Here is a 22514-nt window from a genome sequence, read left to right as displayed (position 1 = left end):
ATCATGTGGTCTGCAGCCCCTTTTATAACTTCTCAGGAACCATAGAGTAAAGGAAGCTGCATGTCAGAACATACATATAGGAAACAGTAAGCAACACGATCATAGATAAACATTACTAGAAGGTTGTCATAGATAGATACGTTTTATTGATTGGTCTATTGGCCGTATCAAAACATTTAACACATAACACAATTAACACATAGTCATACATAGTCATACATACAACATACAACCCTCGGTATAAAAGAAGTTAAAATAAACAAGCTGTTAACAAGATCTCGTTCATATGTCTGCATCCAAATGTCTGCGTCACCTCCACAGTTTGCCCCAATTGATTCTAAATGTGCAATTCTCAGCTGTGTTGCTTTGAATAGAAAAAGGGCTGTTTTGTGTGTTATTTTAGGGTTCTGGCCGGCCAACAAAAATGAGGTTTTAATATATGGGTCCCAGTGTGTTTTTTGAATAATGTATGGTCCAAGGCAATGGTCTCTCTTATACAGCTCACAGTTGAACAATACATGTGTGATATCCTCCACCTCTGGTGCTCCACAAATACAAAATCGTTCGTTGTATGGGACTTGATTAAACCTTCCGTGCTTGTCCATTGTATCCAACTGTTCAAAACGAGCTCTGGTAAATACCCTCCTAAGGTGTTTAGGCATTTCTGTTTTTAGATATCGAGCTGTTTGGAAGGTATGTTTAAAGCGGCCTAACCATTTCAGTGAGCCAGCTTTACTGAGGGTAGCGATGTCTTTTTGGCCTTCTATATCCAATACTCGTTGAGCAACTATTTTTGGGTCTAACTCTTCTAAGAGATTTGGATACCGAGTCGGAAGTCCACAGCTCCTAATGTATTTTGTCAGGAGAACTAACCAAGAGGTCTGATGTTGATTTTCTATCTGCTCTAACAGGCACAGTTTTGGGAGTCTATCATTTTCCATGGCCATCAATTTTGCCCAGTAGTTGTAGGCCCTGATTTTGGATAAGCCATCCACTGTGTGTACTCCCAGTTCCGCTCTTACTGCGGCAGCTGGGGTCGTCCTGTCCACTCCTAGGAAACTTCGCAGGTGCTGTGATTGTGATTGCTCTAATAATGGTACTTGGTTTAGACCCCAAACTTCAGCTCCGTACAAGAGCATGGGAGTAACTAGAAGGTTGTCATTTCAAACACTATGAGGAACATCTTAAAGAGCTGGGCATGTGTAGTCTGCAGAAGAGAAGGTGAGAGGAGACACGATAGCCATGTATACATATGTGAAAGGATGCATAAGGAAGACAGTTCAGGCTTGTTTTCTGCTGCCCTGGAAACTAGGAATCTGAGTACAAATGGGTTCAAATTACAGGAAAAGAGATTCCACTTTAACATTAGGAAGTATTTCCTGACTTTAAGAGCTGTTCAGCAGTGGAACTCTCTGCCCTGGAGTGTGGTAGAGGTTCCTTCTTTGGAGGCTTTTAAACAGAGGCTGGATGGTCATCTGTCAGGGGTGCTTTGAATGTGATTTTCCTGCTTCTTGGCAGGGGATTGGACTAGATGGGCCATGTGGCCCCTTCCAACTTTCAGTTCATCTTGGTTGGGTTTCTTGTTAATTGTTTTAATGTAACCCCAGGTTACATCTCTCCCTAGTTGGAGCTAATTGTATTTTTGTGCGTGTTTTTCATAAATGCTATATTTGATCCACTAAATATTCGATACACCCACAAACATCTGTGTAAAAATGGAAGTTTTTGGTAGCTGAAGTAAGAGCTGTTCAATGGTGTCCATGAGAGCTGTTCGACAGTGGACCTCTCTGCCTCAGAGTGTGGTGAAAGCTCCTTCTTTGGAGGCTTCTGAACAGATGTTGGATGGCCACCTGGGCGGGGAGCTTTGATTGTGTCTTTCGTGCACGGCAGGAGATTGGACTGAATGGCTTATGTTGTCTCCTCCAACTCTCTGATTCTAAGTACTAATTTCGGTTACCATTTTCCTGGAACTGTGAGCCATCTGGTGCTAACGTCAACACCTCCTTCCGATTCTGTATGTGTCTCATCCACATGCTACATACATCTGCTTTTTCTTCTTATTTCTTCCACAGTTGCTAATTCTTCATTGTCATTTTACAAGTCAGGTAACCACAGCCCTCTGCTTCCAATCAACTCATGATTTTTAAGTATAAATCTCAACCTGTACTATATTTTTTTAACAAGAACTCACGTCATTTCACAGATATCCAATAGCTGCTTCTTTCAGTCTTGTGTTCTTAGCAGCCCTTCAGGGCCTTCAACAGGAAAAAGCATGTGCGGTCACTGCATACTTCTGATTTACAAAGTATTTTTTACTTGCAGCTCTGGTGCCTTTATTACTTGAACTCCGTGGTAACATTTATAATAAAGCAACAAAAATTCTGAACATTAATGATTGATATGCATTCGGAAGCATAAGTTTTAGTTCCATAGGCTATTCAGAACAGACTATTTAAACTATTTAGAATTCATAAAGACCTAAAAACGTGAATGTTCCACTGTACTTTCGATTAAACAGTTCCCCAGATAATTTTGCCCCCCTCCCCCCCAGCTATGACACAAGATCTAGGCCTTGCACTTTACTACAGTTCTCTGCCTATAGATATTGTAGTCTACTTCATATTGCCCTTCTACTCCTAATCTGTCATCTGGCTTTTGCACTTATCCATCAACTTTGTCCTTGCAACTGATTTGTACCAGCCCACCCAGCTGAGCTCAGTAATTGTTTACTGTGTCGGGCTATTGGTTGTTTGTCAATGGTTGTTTTATACTGTTTTGTGAAGTTGTTTTATGAATTTTATTGTGTTACATTTTAAACGATGTAGATCGGGCTTGTCCCCATGTAAGCCGCCCCGAGTCCATTTGGGGGGTGGCGGGATACAAAAATAAAGTTGTTGTTGTTCTTAGAATATGAAAGTTGTCTCTACTGATTCGATTTTGTGACCCTTTTGGAGATTAATTGGCATTCACACTATTTGGAATGACCATAACCGTTTTGTAAAGTATGATATTCCTGAGAAAAATTAAAAACTCACTTGAATCAATTTTCTCCTTAGTGGTAAATATCCACTAGCATTCATGCAAGGCAAATGAGGAGTCTCAGTTGTTAGACTGATATGCCTGGTTATCTTTCTGACCTGTTAAGAACAAAGATATGCCAATGCACAAAATATATAGCAGATCTTCAGAAGTGTTATTTCAGTTGCCCAAAAAACCATATACTCTCCCATAAAAAATATATTTTTAAAATCATGTTCTCAAGAGACCAAAAGTAACATAGTTGATTTAGTTACAAATTTCATGTTTTCAGCATACAGGTACATTTCTTATTGGTTGATAGTTTAAACAGAAGGTTCTCTAAAGCATTCTGTTTTAGTCTCTTCTTTGTTGCACACAGATTAACTCTTTTTAGTCTAATACATTACTGAACATTGACTCAATAAAGATTGACTATACACCGAAGCATACTGACATTGGCTTTACACTAACACTGACGATTGTATATTGTACTGACTGACTTCAAACTTTAGTGATACAAACTCTAACACACACTGTACTGTACAGACTTCTAAAATAGAGTCTCAGTCTGAATAATCCCAGATCTGGTCACATCGTCTGCAGTACCTCCCACAACCTCAAACAACATAGAGTTAAGGGAAAACTGTATACTAAATCATATACATGCAATATAGTAAGCGATCGCAATTATATACATTACAAATAACTAGTATATGAGGCTTATTGAAGATTGCTATGTCCAACAATTTTAACAATGCTGTACCCCCTCCCCCCAAGTCTTAAGGAGAGACGCATAACAAATAATAATAATAATAATAATAATAATAATAATAATAATAATAATAATGGTAGTTGGTACTAGTAAACATTTTACCCAGCTGTGGATTATGGTTTAATTTAAAAGATCCTCAGTTGGACAACAGGCTCACTTTGTGGTGGGAAAAGAAGAAAAGTGATGGTGATGATGATGATGATAGTAATAGTAATAAAAATTATTTCTTACTCACCTCTTCTCATAGCTCAAGGTAGGTTACAACATAGTTAAAACATATAATTTGGAAGCCATTATATAAAATACACATATTAATATGTATTTCTATGAAATACATATTAAAATACACAGAACAAAGATTTAAACACAGGATGCGAGTTTAAAATTCATGATTAAAAGTGACTAATGATCCCAATATTGGAACAACTGAAGCTTGTTCCATTTGAGGTGCTTGCAATGAATTACATTTTGGACTATCACTTAAGAGTCTAGAATCATGGGCTGTATCCTAAAAAAAGTAGTAATTCAAAAATTAACATTTCCATGCTTAGATAAATAAGATAATTGGGGTTGATTTTTAGACTTTCTTCTTGTAACTTTGCCAGGACAGAGTATATCAAAGATCTTGCATGAATGACTGCTCCTCCATGGGGTGCCAGTCAGTCAGAAAGGGGAAGAAAACTAGGAAAGTGATCTTTATTCCTCAAATCTGGTTTTTATGGTGGGAGCAGTCAGCCATGTGACCCTCTTTCTACTATCTTGTGAAATGACTTAGCCCAGGTGGAAATTGACCATTTATAACAGATGTGAACAAAGTGCAACCTGTGGATGACATGTGGCCATTGAGACTCCACAGGAGCTTCCCCAAAGCCCCCAGGCCCTATATTTTTTTTAAAAAAAATCATTTGCCACGATTATTGCTCTCACCTAGAAATGCAGTGATTTGGTTTTCCTATATTTCCAAATCATCATGAAAGAAAAATATCAGTTCAAAAAAACCTGGTCAAAATGACTAACAGAAGTGGTGGATTATGGTCAAGAATGGTCAACAGTACAGGGACCAGGGCCATTTTTCCTCTTTGGACTCATCCAGCTGGCCACACTCATGTGTAGCTTTATGAATGTCAAAATGCAGTGGCATGCTGTGTGGGCACAGCGAACAGAAAGAGTCCCTGCCTAAGTATAGTTGATAACTTCGACCTATGATAAATACACCCAAGCACTTGTAATGATCTGTTCAACTCTCAGTCACTCAACTACTGGAGTACAAGCTGCGTATAGTATCCCTGACAGAGGGAGCTCATCTGTATTCTTCTCGGATTCGGATCTCCAACCTGTCGATCATCAGTCCTGCCAGCACAAGGGTTTAACCCACTGCACCACCGAGGGCTCCTAGGATACAGTTAAAATGCATTTAAAAACACAAAATTTAAAAAAACCCTATATAAATAATAAAAAATATTGATTATTACCATATTATTATTATATTGTAATCTATATAAATATAAATGTAACGTGCATTTGTGGGATTAACATAACTCAATAAACACTGGACGAATTGACACCAAATTTGGACACAGTACACCTATCAGGCCAATGAGTCACCATAACTCATAAAATACTGAAAAACACAGCAGAAGAGACTTAAAAAATACATTACCACACATGCGCAAAACCACACACACACACACACACACACACACACACACACATATAGTGTATATACACACACACACGCAAACACACATATATACACATATACACAAATATATACACATACAAAACACATATACACGGACTGGGCCACAGCAACGTGTGGCAGGGGACAGTTAGTATTATTATATAAACTAATAAAATTGGATATTGCTCATGTCTAGAAACATGTGTATTTAAACAAGGAAGCTGTGGTTTCTTCTGCAAATATTGTACATTGCATACAAACGAGGCAGCAAGTTTCATTTTTATGGCATTCTCATATCAATCCTAAGATATTTTTTTCTTCCTCAAGAAAGTAATAAAAGCTTCCTCACCTGAAGTTTTGAAATCCCAAATAGATGGCTCAGATAGTGATACTTTTTCTTTCCTATGGCTCAGGGAACACAAACTTAGTGTAATGCACAAAATTATTTAAAATATTGTGTATACATTTCCCTTCAGGCTATGTGTATAACATTTATGAGAAACATAAATGAATTTTGTGTTGGATCCCATCTCCAAGACATCTCATTATATATTTATAAGCAAAGACAGGAATTCCAAAATCTAAAAAAAAATTCTGAAAGTCTCAAGTACTTCAGATTGGGGATACTAACCTGTAACAGGAAGGTAATATAAATAGTGGGAAAGGAATGTCTAGTGCAGTGGTTCTCAGCCTGTGGGTCCCCAGGTGTTTTGACCAGCAACACCCAGAAATCTCAGCCAGTTTACCAGCTGTTAGGATTTCTGGGAGTTAAAGGCCAAAACGTCTGGGGACTCACAGGCTGAGAACCAATGATCTAGTGTACGAAGTACAAGTAACATTACAAGTTAACCTTTTTCATTATCATGATGAGTAAGAGGAACAGGTTTCATTTTTAAGTGTTGTAAATACCAATGGAACAACCTACCTTTGAAAAGACACTTTCACAAGCTCTAGTCTACTCATAGGAGCAGATAGTGAATGGAATGAATCAGATCTATTGGATCCCTTCCACTGGATCTTGTTTCACATCTACAAATGCAAGAATTCCTATATGCTTAAGAGCAGATCGAGATGCATCTCAATTATTATAGTGAGCACTTTCTTCTGACATATCATTTCCAAACAGCTCTGCCTTGGAATAATTCTTGTTTTCAGACTCCACTGGGACATATTTCAAGTTGGTGAGTCAGAGCTATAACTGTATGCCAATCCCTTTCCCCCAATCTATAAATTAAATTTGTTTTATTACTGGCTTTTGGTATAGTACTTAGTGGAGTAAGTTCTTCGACATATCCATATCTTATTCCTTCTTTTGATATAATACAGTTTTATCTTCATTACATTTCATTGTCCATGTTGGAACAGGAAATGTATTGTTTCAGAATGGAAACTTTTTCGTTGGGACTTGACTCACTTAACCAAGTAAAAGAAGAGTGTGTTCCTTGTATGATTTTAATAATGTAGAAGCCTGGGTGATTAATGCAGAATACATTGGAATTAAAACATATCAAACCAATCCTTTACTATAACAGCAAGGTTCAGCAAGGTTATTAAAAAAAACTAGTGGGCAAAATAAGAATACGACGAATTACACTTCCAAATTGGGGGGGGGGGGGGGGAGGTCCTAGGCTGTACACAGGCCTGTTGAAGAATATTAGTTGCATAAAAGTTAGCAGCACTAATAGTAATGGATGCATTTGCATCAGAAAGAAGGATTAAGACATAAATATTAAGTCTGTACATTTCAAGTTTAAAAGATTTTCTCTGTGATATGAGAATAAAGCAGCTAAATTGATGATATATAAAATAGGTTGGTTATTAAATGCTTGGGTTTTTAAAATAAGATACATTATTAGATACTTTATTAGAAGTTCATATAAAGGCATAGAATAACATAAAAGTGTTATCGCAAAATGTAAAAGCAAAGAGCTTTAAACACAAAACCTCCTAATCTATATACATACTAAAAGTCAAAACACGTGTGTGTGTGGCTAGGGTGCCCACATCCACAGACAGACTCCCACTTCTACAAGTAGCTTTAACCCACAGTCCTGAGGATCCACCAAAAGCCCTCCCCCCAATGACATTTCAGGTTATAGTGAGCACCATGAACATGTAGCCCAACCCCTGCCAATGTCTTCCCCAAAAACCATACTGCCTACCACCCAAGGAATGCTTTCATTCAAGGATGATTTCACCCTAGATTTATGTGTTTCCTCCACCACAGACATCCCAGTGTTTCTTACTCTGTCCATTGGTGTGGAATTTGTATGATCCCATCCACTGCCTCTCCCTTAACCCTCTCCTACTCTTTTCAACTCTGTCTGCACAACGAACAGAGCAGAACTAAACAGCAACTAAACGTACTGGAGGAGATTGGGGGATTGACATCACATGATGGAAGTTGTAGTTCATCCTGCATCAAGTCAGAGCACTGTGACCCCCACTGTGGACCTGGACCACATTTGGAACACAGAATCCCCATGACCAAAGAAAAATACTGGAGAGGTTTGGGGGGAATTCACCTTGATTTATACCCATTGTAAGTACTGGGAGTTATAGTTCACCTGCAATCAAAGAGCACTCGATCCCCACCAATAATGGTCCTGAACCTTACTTCAGACACAGAATCACCATGACCAACTGAAAATGCTGGATGGGTTTGTGGGGAACTGACCATCATTTCTGGAAGTTGTAGTTCATTTAAATCCAGAGACACTTGATCACCACCAGTGACATATCTGGACCAAACTTGGCACACAGAACACCCATGGCCAACTGAACCTACTGGAGGGATTTGAGGGGGATAATCCACCATGGTGGAAGCTGTAGTTTAACCTGCAGCCAGAGATCGGACTGAACTCCATCAATGATGCATCTAGAGCAAACTTGCCCAAAGTTAAACAACTTAAACTACTGATGGAATTTCAGGGGTTAATCTGGTGTGATGTGAATTGTAGTTCGCCCACAACCTTATGCATTTTGTACAATTAAAACATAACTTTTTTCAAATAAGTCAGGCAACTCTGGATACACAAGCTAGTAACAAATAAACTTCAACTCTTTGAGAAATCACCACTTGATGCAAAGTTATCTATCTGTCTACTTGGAAAAAGGACTGTATCCAATAGAATGCTGTGGCTTGCATGCTTTCCTCCCCAAAGCTGTATTATTATCTTAAGAGAAATTACTTAGATGTTGTTTAACAAATAGCATATTACACTTGTGGGCTTTCCCTGTAGAATTGTCATCTGCCCAGGAGTGGAAAAATAATGAAGAATAAATTGGAATAGTCTAGGCATGTCATGTTAACATTTCTTTTGACAAGAGATCATTATTCTTTCTCATAGTATTTCCTGCAGTGAAAAGTCTTTCAGTTTCTCCCCAGCAGCAAACTTCTAATCCGTTCAGGAAGTTTTGCAATACTGGTTTTGCATTACTTGTTTTTACACATTCTGTCTGTTTCTGATGTTTCCTTCATTTGGTTAAGAATAAATTCAGCAGGAGAAACAGCATGTTGAAATTTAATTTAATAGTGAATGCCAGTTGACTGCATCCCAAGGGGGGACCGGGAGGGACTCAGAGCTTGCAAGATATTTTTTGCAGATGAAAGTTTGAATTCAGCTTTCATTTAGACTCTGAGAAGCTGCTGTTTGGTTTTTAAGGGAGAGTAACCTGAGCTATTTTCATTTCTAGAAAAACTGATCGCTTATCAAAGGGAATTTCATGCTTTGAAGGAACGTCTTCGGATAGCTGAGCACCGAACCCTGCAGCGTTCCTCTGAATTAAATACCATCTTGGAGCAGTTCAGGCGTGCCGTGGCGGAAACGAATGGCAGCAAGGATGCACTGAGCAGTGTTTCAGGTACAAACAGATGCTTTGGACAGGCAAAAGGAACCTGCTGTGGCTGTTCCAACCCACTTTTTAAAACAAAAAACAAAAATGTATAAACATTTGGCAAAGAAGTCTAGTGCCTCTGTGTTTATAGGGATATATTACATTATGATAGTGCTGCTGTTTATTTTGCAGTGGGCATTCTAGAAAACCCCAAGGGCTTTGAAATTCCTTGTCCCCTGAAGTTGACAAGATAAAAACTGGTGGGGTGCCAGTTTAGTTTGATTTTTCTCTCTGTTCTGATTTGCACAAGCTTAAAAAGCAGCTTCAGTTAGAGAAAGCAAAAGGCAAATTATTATTTCAATATATATTTTACAAGTAGTTCCTGTGTGCAGTAATTTGATGTTGTTAAAATATCACTTATTTCTTGCTCTCGTGCATATATGGTTGACCGAAGGGTGTGAGAAAAGTTATACATAATATAAAGGTAAAGGTAAAGGCTTCCCCTGACATTGTCTAGTTGTGTCCGACTCTGGGTGTGGTGCTTGCCTTTATTTCTAAGCTGAAGAGCTGGCATTGTCCATAGATGCCTCCAAGGTCATGTGGCCAGCATGATTGCATGGAATGCCATTACCTTCCTGCCGGAGCGGTACCTATTGATCTACTCACATTTGCATGTTTTCGAACCGTTAGATTGGCAGAAGCTGGGGCTAAAAGTGGGAGCTCAACCTGCTCCCCGGATTTGAACCACTGACCTTTTGGTCGGCAAGTTCAGCAGCTCAATGGTTTATTTTATTTTGTGATATGATTACATTTAAAAATTAACAGAGTTACTAAAGCCTCATCCAGACTCTTTTCTCAGTCTATTTTTCATGCATTTTTCATGCATTTCCAGGTTAGAAGACATATTTCTTTTCTGGGACTCTCCAATACATAAATTCTCATGTTTATATCTGTGTCTCTGTTCTTTTTGGCTGGCCCCCTTGTTGGGTCGGGTGTTACCTTATCTGGGGAAGTTTTCCTTTGCGTTTTCTTCTGGTACTACACGATAAGAAACTTTTACTGCATCACACTTCATGCAGCACAGGGAGAAAACACACATTTATGTTGTATTTTGGGTCGGATTGGATGTAGGAATGGAAAAACGGCTGCAAGATTGTACAACACAGAAATAAAATAGTTCCACATTTAGCGGGACCGTTGGCCACCCTAACTCAAATGTTAGTGGGAACAAAATAATTTATCTCCCTTTTGATATAACAGTAATTTCCAGTTACTCTTTTCTACTTACTCTTAATGGGAGTTTTTAGGTTTTTTAAAGAAACACTTCAAGTGGAAGTTTCATAACTTTTTTTTTTATCCTAATGGGATTTCTCTTGAAAAGTGACAATACAACAGCATATTTAAAAATGGCAATGAATAACTGTTTGGGGTTTTCAAATGCATTGCATGGGTTTTCACAAATGCTCTATAAATGAGCTGCAAATGTATAAAATGCTGCTACCATTTCCAGGACAACTATTATTTTCTGTGTTTTACCATCTCTGATTAGAAAGTCTTCATGTTTTTGTGGTTTATATCATATAAGTCTGGAGAAAAACATATTTTGGAGTAGAATTTGGGTTCACTGTTGGATGAATGCATGGCTCTGTAATATATCTATTGTATCTTTTCAGATGAAACATTAAAATTGTTGAAGGAGCTAACAAGCAGAAAAGCTCTTCAAGTGCCAAATATATATTACCACTTGCCTCATTTGTTGAAAAATGAAGGAAGCCTTCGACCTTCAGTGCAGGTTGGCCTTGGACGAACAGGAGGTAAAGTTCCCAGATATGTCTGATGGACACACTTCCAGTTGTGTGAAACTCTGTGGTTAACTTAGTGTGATTTTGGCAAATAGAAGATTAAAGGATTCTTGTTTTCTTTGTTGGATATTTCTTAGAATTCAGGTTGAATCCAAGATGAAAGAAGGTTGTCTTCAATCTTCTGTGTTATTGTCTCATGTGGATCCTACACTTTTAAAGTGAAGGTATAATGGAAACTACTAATCCGAAACAGCATGTCTCTTCTTAAAAATGAAGGTGGTTTTTTTAACAATAGGAATGCAGAGTTTTAACAATGGATAGATTACGGTTTCCATGTTGTGCAGGTTTATAGAACATGAAATGTAGAATGGGCCCAAGTTGTTCATTGCTTTTAACTACACAGATTCTCGACATAAAAGCTATAGACTTTTTTGCTCATACATTGAAGATAGTTATCTGTCTTTTCCTCAATGCCAGGTTCCCTAGGTTTTTTTTAATAAGTTAAATTTTAGAGTGGATATACAACAGATCTCTAATACAATAAAACCCCAGTAATGGTGGGCCTATATCCGCAATTTTGCTTACTGGCAGCCGGTGGGGGAATAATCTCTCTAGGAATTTGCTAAATGGTTCTGGACCAGTTTACTTGTCCGAACTTATCTCCCTCTGTGAATCAACTTGGAGGTTAAGGTCTTTTGGGGAGGCCCTGCTCTCAGTCCCACATCCTTTGCAGGTGCGATTGGTGGGAACGAGGGACAGGGCCTCCTCAGTGGTGGCCCCTCGGCTATGGAACTCCCTCCCCATTGAAATTAGATCAGCTCCCTCCCTCCTGACTTTTAGAAAGAAAGTAAAAACATGGTTGTGGGACCAAGCCTTCGGACAATAAACTTAGTGCAATAAGTGATATGGAATAAGTGCAATTATGACTGTAATGGCTCCTGGACTCTGATTTTGGATGGTGTGGTTTTAATAATTTGTTTTTAATGTTTTGATGTTTTGTTTTTATGGTTTTTAATGCACATGTTTATATTTTTATTCTTTGTTTATGTATGTGGCATCGAATTGTTGCCTACTTGTAAGCTGCTCTGAGTCCACCTTGGGGTGAGGTGGGGTAAAAAAAAAGTATGTAAGTAAGTAAGTAAGTAAGTAAGTAAGTAAATAGGTCCACCAGTCAATTCTGTGATGCATTTCCCTCAAATATTACCATAGAATTGTGTTGGAGGATCTAGAACATTCTCCCTAATCCTCTAACACAGGGGACCTCAAACTTTTTAAACAGAGGGGCAGGTTCACAGTCCCTCAAACCGTTGGAGGGCCGGATTATATATATTTAAAAAACATGAATTAATTCCTATGCACACTGTACCTATCTCATTGGTAATGCAAAAAACACTTAAAAACACCACAATAATTAAAATGAAGAACAATTTTAACAAATATGAACTTATTAGTCTTTCAATGGAAAGTGTGGGCCTGCTTTTGGCTGATGAAAGAGGATAGTTGTTGCTGCGTGCTTTCAAGTCGTTTCAGAGTTAGGTTGACCCTGAGTGAGGGCTGGCTAAATGACCTTGGATTGCCGTATCCGGCCCCTGGGCCTTAGTTTGAGGACCCCTGCTCTAACACAATTGTATGTTATGCCAGGACTGGAAGCCATGTTATTTAATATCATTCAGTTTCATCCATGGTTTCAGGTAACTGTGATCCAGCCAGGAACCCATCTTTTGTGGATATGGGTACATCAATGCCTTACGATAGAATTAGATCATTTTATGATGTTAAAATATGTAGTGTACTATGGCACTGCTTCCTTATGAGTCCTGCTCCCAAATGGGGTCCCCCTTAGCACAATATTGGGGTCACAAAACATTGGCAGCAATAAAAGGTTTCTGAATGCCACCCATTTACACAAATCTATTAACTGCAACATGCAGTATTTGCAGCAGACTCTACAGAAAATGCATCAGCAACAAATACATTCTTGCAAATACTGATTTATTGTTAGCAAATTATTTTGATACCTATTTTATTCATCTGGGGTCACAAAAAACTTTCTTGGACAGAAAGGAGTTGTGAATGGAAAAAAGTTTAAGAAGTCCTGCACTATGAACCTTCCTAAGCTACCTGATGTGGCAGACAGCAGTGATTTTCCCCCCAATGTGTTGAGGAATGGTCCCCTATCTTTGTCCTTTGGCTACACCTGTTTCTATCCCAGAAACACACATGGCACAGGAAATCAATAACTGTAGTCCAAGGGCCTGTGAGTTGCACTGGTGTATTTCATTCACTGTAGTGAGTGTATTTTCTGCTTGGAAATTATATCGATAAAAATATGGTATATCATGCAGAAGTAACTTGCAGCTCATGAGAATTGAGATATATATATATAGAAAGAGTGGATGTCATGTCTCTGTCAAGGTAAGTGTTTCATATATTCCCTGTTGGATTTTAGAAACATTTTTCTGCAAATGATGCTCCTGAATTTACCAGTCCTGCAAAACAGATTTATAGGATCCTGCAAAAGACAACCCTTGAGTGAGGTTTAACTTTGAGTGTTTGCAAGGCATTTGTCTTCTGTTTGGTTGTTCTGCCTCTATTGCTGTTTTTCCTCTGTTTTCATAATCCATCTTCTTTTTTGTGTGCTTGACTTTCTTTTAAACAGAGTAATAAACTATGGCAAGACAGTTTTTTTAACATTTTGTAGGCTTTATGCTACTTTTATGTGTGCATTTTATAATGCATGTTGCACATGAAAGGCACGCAACAAACATTAAGATTCATACATCTTTTTGTATGCATGCGAAGTGTTTTGGATTGAGAGTGACAAGCAAAGGGCATACATTGCACTGCTTTGGAATATGGCTCCTAGGTGATCCATTCCCCTGGCTTCTTACCTAAAGTCTAGAAGTTTTACTTGGACTATGATCCCCAGAATCTCCTAACATTATTGTCATTCTGCTGGGATATTCTGGAGTCCAAAAAAGGTGCCTTCTTTGAGTTCCAGTCTCACCAGACAGGTGAGGAAACTGCCTTTTTTGAATAAATGAAGAGCTGTTGTTAAAGAGAGAGACACTTTTCAATTTTAGGGACTTCAATAAGGATTTGGGATCATTTTTAAAATGTTTTGCTATGTATAGATTTTTATGAGCAATTGACATAGTATAAAAATAAATTATCCCTTATCCAGCACGCCGCCCCCCCTCCCCCGCCTTAAACAACATTCCTTGATTTAAAGTGCATCAGAACATTATTATATTTTGATATTGATTATAACTATAGTCAAGGTGATGCATGCCATATGCCAGCAAGTATGGAAAACACAAGAATGGCTACCAGATTGGGAAAAAAATCAACTTATATTCCCATACCAAAAAAGGGAAACGCTGAAGACTGCTCAAACTTTCATACAGTGGCACTTATTTTACATGCCAGTAAGGCAATGCTCCAGATCCTGCAAGGAAGACTCCAGTGATACATGAAGCGAGAGTTTCCAGATATACAAGCTGGTTTTATAAAAGGGAGAGGAACGAGAGACCAAATTGCCAATACCCGCTGGATAATGGAGGGAGGGAGAGAGTTTCAGAAAAACATCTATTTCTGTTTTATTGATTATTCTAAAGCCTTTGACTGTGTGCATCCTAATAAATTGTGGCAAGGTCTTGGTGGTGCGGGGATACCAAGCCACCTTGTCTGTCTCCTGAGGAATCTGTAGAACAATGAAGTAGTATCAGTAAGGACAGACCACGGAACAACAGAGTGGTTCAAGATTGGGAAAGGAGTATGGCAGGGCTGTATACTCTCACACGACCTATTCAACTTGTATGCAGAAGATATCATGCAACGTGTGGGGCTTGACAAATCCAAGGCTGGAGTTAAAATTGCTGGACGAAACATTAACAACTTTAGATATGCAGATGATTCCACTTAGATGACTCAAAGCAAGCAGGAGCTGAGGCACCTTCCAACCAAGGTGAAAGAAGAAAGTGCAAAAGCTGAGTTGCAGTTAAACATTTAAAAAACCAAGATTATGGCAACCAGACTGATTGATCACTGGCAAATAAAGGGAGAAAACATGGAGGCAGTGACAAACTTCGTATTCCTAGGTGCAAAAATTACTGTAGACACAGACTGCAGCCAGGGAATCAGAAGACATTTACTTCTTGGAAGGAGAGCAATGACCAATCTCAATAAAACAGTGAAGAGTAGAGACATGACAATGGCAATGAAGATCCGCATAGTTAAAGCAATGATATTCCTTGTAGTAACCTATGGATGTGAGAGCTGGACCGTAAGGAAGGCTGAGCGAAGGAAGATAGGTGCTTTTGAACTGTGGTGCTGGAGGAAAATTCTGAGTGCCTTGGACCGCAGGAAGATCCAACCAGTACATACTTCAGGAAATAATGCTTGACTGCTCACTGGAGGGAAGGATAGTAGAGGCAAAGATGAAGTATTTTGGTCACATAATGAGAAGACAGGAAATCTTGGAGAAGATATTGATGCTGGGGAAAATGGAAGGAAAAAGGAAGAGGGGCAGACCAAGGGCAAGATGGATGGATGGTCTCCTTGAAGTGACTGGCTTGACCTTGAAGGAGCTGAGGGTGGCCACGGCCGACAGGGAGCTCTGGCATGAGCAGGTCCATGGGATCATGAAGAGTCGGAAGCTACTTAATGAATAAATAACAACATAGCTATAGTCAATATTTAAAGAGTTTTCATTCTGATCATTTCAAGGATATCATGTGGTTTCTTGGTGAGTCATTCCTAGAATTTGCATATGAGGTATATATATTAAACAAATGCCATATAATTTCAAAAGCATCTTCAACTGTTTTGATTCTGACAAGGTTATAATTTTAAAAAATTATTCTTGCTGCAGATCTAAATGAAACTTCTGCCTGATATATATGTATTAATCAAAATATCTAGTTCAATGGGTTATCAATTATTGTTGACACAAGCATGCTCTCAAACTTGTTATATGCTTTTGGTCCTGGTCTTATTATAATTGTAGTTTTGTTATTCCTTTAGTTTACCAGTCTAAGTTGCAAACTTACAAAAAACACATCCAGTCTGCCAAAAACATGTTGTGTGTATTTTTCAGCATTACATAATCTTTTCTTTCCTGCTTAAGTGATTCCGTTGAATTTTTCTTTGTTTCAGTTTCTATAGTAATGGGAATCCCTACAGTAAAGAGAAAAGTAAAATCTTACCTTACGGAAACACTTCACTCACTGATTGATAAGCTTACACCAGAAGAGAAGCTAGATACGGTTATGATCGTCTTCATAGGAGAGGTAATCTAATTATATGTTTTCTGGTTGCTCACAGTGTACTTCTAATAGATGTATCTAGTGTTGAGATTAACCTGATAATCTTTAACAATTTCAGTTTATTAATATGTTTCCTCAATACATTTCTTTAAGAACTCATTAAATATTTCAGTCATTAAAGTGAAAATTAGCCATTTCAAAACTCTTTTTCATATCCTTTTCTCATTTGATAAGTAGACTGTTGAGAAGGAGCCTCTTAGAAAGGTAACTTAGTTCTCTGAAACTTTCAGGAACATTTTCTTAATTCTGTCCCATCAGATTAAAGCAGAGTAATCAATTAGACTTCAGATTTATCAGTTCAAAAGAGTGTTGGACCTCTGCCTAAAACTCATGTATGGACCTTGCAGCATGAGCAAGTTGCCAGCTCTGCTCTGTCTGGATTTAGTAAGACTCAGAGGCAAAAAGTGGCTGGCTTTGTAAAGAGCCAAATTTTGGTGGCAGCAAAAAACATTCCCTACTTGCTCCTTGCTATCTTCTTCAACCCCAAGGCTGCACACTACATAGATTAAAACAAAATGCAAATTAAAAAAAATCTCTGATTATAATAAAAATGGTTAATCACCCCCTAATAAACTGTTCTATTTAAAATCTTCTATTTTTTTTTAATTGTGTCAGAAGTGAATTGAGAATATACTGCAAGTCACTTCTGGTGTAAGAGAATTGGCTGTCTGCAAGGACATTGCCCAGGGTATGCCCGGATGTTTTAAGATCCTGCGGGAGACTTCTCTCATGGCCCCACATGGGAAGCTGGGGCTGACAGGTGGGAGCTCATCTGGTCTTGTTTTTTGAACTGCCGACCTTTAATTCTTCAGGTCAGCAGTTCAGTCGGCACAAGGGTTTAACCCATTGTGCCACCATGGCTCCCATCTTCTAAAATGTAACTATGGAGACAAATGCACACTTTATTTTTTTAAAGTAGTTTTTATTAAAATATTATAGAATTACAGTGAAAGAGGGTGAATATTTAAAAGAAGATAGAACAGTAGGAAATAATAAATGTATAAAGAAAGAAGGAGAAGAAGAAAAAACCACCCACCCACAGTTCAAAAAAAGAGGAAAAAAATGTACACTTTATTAAATTAAATAATAAGGAAGCAATTAGAGTGAGCAACATAGAGTCCAAAAGCACATTTGGTTCCAAGTATTATGTTTCGTTACTCAATGATCCACTTCGTTCATTGGATATTTTGCTCTGTTTCTGGAGAATGTCACATTTGCATATCTGTCACATTTGGCAGTAACATTTTTCCCAATTACATACTGCAAATTAAACTATAAAATGGTAGTAATAAAGAGAGCAAGGAGAAAAGTCGTAAAGTCTTGTTTTGAGCTATTTACTCTGGACTGGGATGTGTAGGAACATCATTTCCTACACATCCCAGAATGTGGTGGGACAGACTAGGCTGAAAGGACTGAAATGACCGCCGGTTGAATTTCAGTTGTACTGCAAAAACAGTCCAATTTGCTGTGCCTTTTTGGACCATATAGATTCATAATGGTGAGGACTGAAAAAGATCGCTTAAACAAACTTCACTAAAAGTATAAAAGTGCTTCTCTGTCAGATGGCTGGAACTGCACAAAATGAGTATTGTGGGATGTTTTTATCATTTGGAAAAATATATGATGTTTGCTCACCAAGGCAGACAGCTCTGCAAATACATGGTTTGGCTTGTGAAGTGAGTTTGCAAATGGCTTCTTTAATAACAGAAGTGACTATATACATTGGGCGGGGAGTGGAAAGTGAGTTAGCATGGGAGTCATGTAAACTTGTGTTTAACACAATCTTCCATGCAAAAGAGAAGCTTTTTGTAAAGTTAAATCAGAGCAGTCCCTCTTTAAATGAAATTCTTTCAAACCTAATAGATGGCGGTTAATTACAATTAAATCTCTTTTCATTCCTAATTCCATCAGTTTCCTCAGACTTGCACTTCTGCTTTAGGACTCAGTGGAGTGCCATTAGTACCTAGAGAAAATATGTGTTTCATTCATGGGATATTGTGTTGTTTTGTTTTAAGTTGGTTCACAGTTGCTCAGGTGGAACAGTTATCTTTTGACTTACACAAGCTGGCACAATCATTATTGTTGATTTGGTGGTCATCTTAAATTTGTCACTATTTTTAGATGAAGAGAGGAAGGTTTTTGTACTGAGAAGTTGCCAAGAGACTTCCCCCCCCCCCCTTCCTTAGTTCTCCTTATCAACCACTTGCATGAACAGAAGCCTCATTAGATTAAAACTATATTATGCATTTCAGGATCACTTGCTTTTTGAATCTTAAGTGACTGTGTACTGCTCTGATCTTGACTGTAATTTTCCAGCTTATTCCTTCAGTCATAGTAAATCAAGAACATGCGAGTGAGAGGTGAACTGAAAGATGTATTGTCGAAGGCTTTCATGGCCAGAATCACTGGGTAGTTATGAGTTTGTATGGCCATACAGTCCGGAAAACTCACAACAACCTGGTGAACTGAAATGAGAACCACCACTTAATGTTCCCTAGCAACATAAAGAGTATCCCTCTGGGCAGCTAAACCAGGAAATCCCAGCTGGATGGCCCCCCACGGGGTTCTGCCTCCAGGGGCAAATCAAGAATGGACAACTTGGAAGTCCCTGAACTGACTCAGCAGTAGAATGGGAAGATCAAAAGACAACCTGGCAAAATGGTGCTACCTAAAATAGTGGTTCTCAACCTGTGGGTCCCCAGATGTTTTGGCCTTCAACTCCCAGAAATCTTAACAGCTGGTAAACTGGCTGGGATTTCTGGGAGTTTTTGGCCAAAACACCTGGGGACCCACAGGTTGAGAACCACTGACCTAGAAGAATCCTCCACCATGTGCGGCTGTGGAGCAGAACAAACAACTTAGCATCTGTATGCTTGCCCACAATGCCCTGCCTCATGCACAGAGGAAGAATCATTTAAAGCTATAGACAATGTGGTAGCTGTTGCCCGTTTTTGGTCTAAAATTATTTAGCCGCTTGTGTTCCATCTATTGTATTAATTTTATATTAATTTATTTATGCAATGCGCTTTACATGAAATAAATAAATAAATACATTATGGCATAGCTACCTTGAATCAATTCCTGAATAATGACTCAAAACTTACAGTGATTTAGTAGGGATACTCTAATTGAAGGCAGCAAATGGATCAGGTATTTGAGTCCGAAATTCAATTGTTTGTCTTAACCAGGTTTAATCCATTGAATTGGTTGCTAAATAGTAAATCAGCACATATGTAAATCCCATTGATCCAGTTTGTCTATTCTACTTAGAAATAAAAATTCAATTTACTGTAAACCCTACTGTTCATAGGATTCCCCTGAAAGATACCTGAGCGCATATACAGATGGTCAATGTACATAGTGCAGCAGGGGATAAGAAATTAATAACATAGGCCTGTAGTACTCTAGGAGTCGTCTACACATAATTGAGTGGAGAAGAAGATCAGTTCAGGTTATGGAATTCCAAATTAAGGAGCATAAGCTGTCCTCCTCTCTGCTTTCCTTCTGCCTGTGGGTAAAGGGATTTCTATTTAGATAGGCTTTTTGGTGATTAAAAAAGGCTTCTTGACAAATTTGCTTCACCCTGTTGTCACGCTTGTAGTCCTTCATCATGCCCTTCATAGGGTTCCCTATACCTCCCATAGATGTTGCAATGTGTGCAGGGTTCTGCTTTGGAGAGAGGGAGGGCCCTTCCATATAGCCAGATGAGCCAGAATATCAAGGCAGAAAATCCCACAATATCTGCTTTGAACTTATTTATCTGAGTCCACACAGCCATATATTCCAGTTCAAAGCAGATAATGTGGGATTTTATTCAGCTGTGTGAAAGGGGCTCCTCCTTCAAATTTTGCTGATCAAAGAAGGGTCATTGGTAAAACAACCCAATTGCATTTTGACCTGTCTTACCATAGGGATGCTTGTTTTCTTGTTATGGTGACTGTTTTGGATGAACAGGGTGTAAGAACCCTATAGTTACTTGTAGCTGGGTAAGTACAACTTAAACCTATCTTCCTGTCTTTTTTTCCAGACAGATCTTGACTATGTAAATGGTGTCGTGGCAAGCCTAGAAAAAGAGTAAGTTGATTCTAGACAATTTGTCTACATTTTACTGCATTTTTGAATTTCAGGAATAAATAGTTTACATATATACAATGGTTCTTAATATCGCACACTGCCTAGTGCAATTAAATGAGATCTCTTATAAAATGGCAAATGGGATTAAGACACTCGGATGGACATAAATGGATTATGTTGGCATGAAATAAGTGGATTGCTCAGCATATACATGAAAGCTACTGTGCAAAGTGCTGCAGTATAGAAGTCCCCAAGTACTTAAGATGTTAATGCGCATTGTGTCTTAATTATAGGTGATGACTTGGGAATTATGCCAGGGCCCAAGGGAATGTGTCAACATTTCTGCTTTTACAAATGGCTCAGTTAATACTTACTATTGGTTGGTGACACTTATCCTATGCAGTCCATTTTCAAGGGATATGAGGAGCTCTTATGGGACAGGGAAATCAGTTTTGGTGTACAAACAGAAAATGTTGTTTTGGAATGCAGCCTTTGTTTAAGGCTTGGAAAAGTTACATTTTCTGGAACCAGCCTCTCAGAATCCCCTGGTATTTATGGCCATGTGAGCTGGTGGCTTTAGAGAGCTGTAGTATAAAAATTAACTTTTTATAGTGCTAGGTTTTTAATCATTACTAGCATTAGCCCTTAGGCTGAGATATATAAACTTGTCCAGTACTTTCCTCGAGCCATGAGGAGAGGCGGGTAAGAAATAAAATTATTATTATTATTATGAACTTCAAGACTCAGTTGAGATTTTAATCCATTTTCAATGTTCAGTCTATTTCCTCCTATAGGTGTTAGGAATTTAGTGTCCCCTAGAACATGCAATAATCAACTTGGCTTTTGTGTTTATAGGTTTTCTACAGAAATCAGCTCTGGCTTGGTGGAAGTAATAGCCCCACCTGCATCCTACTATCCTGATTTGACAAATCTCAAAGAGACTTTTGGAGATTCAAAAGAAAGAGTCAGGTAAGGTACTTTCCCCATTTCTGTTCATAAAGGCACCTAGAGCTTGTGAAAGTTTTTCCCCCCTCAACTACAGTTCACAAAGGCTGGCTGGACAATTCTGAGAGCTATAGTTCAAGGCACCAAGCAGGTGTGCCTTCAAGTTGCCTGTTGACTTATGGTGTCCCTATGCATTTCACAGGGTTTTCTTTGCTAAAGAATACTCATAGGTGGTTTTTCCAGTTTCTTCCTCTAAAATAGAGCCCACAGCTCCTAGAGTTAACTAATTGCACATGCTATTATTCAGGAAGATTTTAAAACAATCATCCTGAGTCCTGGGATACATTCAGGCACTTTGTCATGCCTTATGTAGATGAAACTGAAGGTCATTCCTCCCTAGCAAATTTTGACCCTCCATGTGTTTTGGACTCCAACTCCCACAATTCCTAACAGCTAGTAGGCTATTAGGAATTGTGGGAGTTGAAGTCCAAAACACCTGGAGGGCTGAAGTTTGCCCATGCCTGGTCTAGACACTTTTATTTGGCTCTCGTCCTTTAGCTTTTCTTTGATATTGCCATTAGTCAAATTTGTAGTCTGTGAACTGCTAGCGCTGCTTTGCTTTGCTTCTACCAACATTTGTATGTGAAAATGTGAATATGTTTTATCTGCTGTTGTTGGGAGTACTTCCGTTGAAAACCTACTAGGTTATACCTACTCTGCCCGTAGTTTTCTTTGGGGGGGGGGGGGGGGCTAGAAATACACCTAGACCTAATTTCCCCCCGTTTTTTAGGGATTTTAATTGAAGCAAATATGTAAACCCAGTAAAAATATAGTGGACTTGAATGATTACAGGTTCCGTTGGGAGATGACAATAAATAGTGTTTTCAGTAGTTTGCTAGTTTGTATGGCTCCAGAGTTGCTGCTCTGGAAATCACAGAGTTCCTTCCATTGGGGAATGTTGTTGCTTGAGAAAGCGAGGATGGTGGAGTCCCTCTAAGATGACTGGAAGATTTTTGGTAATACCGTATGTGTTGCTTGCACTGTTGCTTGTACTTGCT

The 22514-nt window shown here is 38.6% G+C and overlaps 1 protein-coding gene across 1 annotated transcript in view; it reads left to right on the top strand.

The window, feature by feature from the left end:
• The window catches only part of MGAT4A (alpha-1,3-mannosyl-glycoprotein 4-beta-N-acetylglucosaminyltransferase A), a 75604-nt gene that overhangs the window by 30939 nt on the left and 22151 nt on the right, over positions 1–22514 (top strand). The window contains exons 3-7 of the mRNA XM_060769784.2: positions 9168–9335; positions 10982–11122; positions 16268–16401; positions 20465–20511; positions 21367–21480. Of these exons, the coding sequence (XP_060625767.2) occupies positions 9168–9335; positions 10982–11122; positions 16268–16401; positions 20465–20511; positions 21367–21480 (604 nt within the window). The remainder of the gene's footprint in view (positions 1–9167; positions 9336–10981; positions 11123–16267; positions 16402–20464; positions 20512–21366; positions 21481–22514) is intronic.

The sequence above is a fragment of the Anolis sagrei genome, chromosome 3 (assembly GCF_037176765.1).
Source record: "Anolis sagrei isolate rAnoSag1 chromosome 3, rAnoSag1.mat, whole genome shotgun sequence".
NCBI classification, from domain to species: domain Eukaryota; kingdom Metazoa; phylum Chordata; class Lepidosauria; order Squamata; family Dactyloidae; genus Anolis; species Anolis sagrei.
Note: the sequence above shows the minus strand (reverse complement) of the source record. Positions and strands in the feature narration are given on the sequence as shown.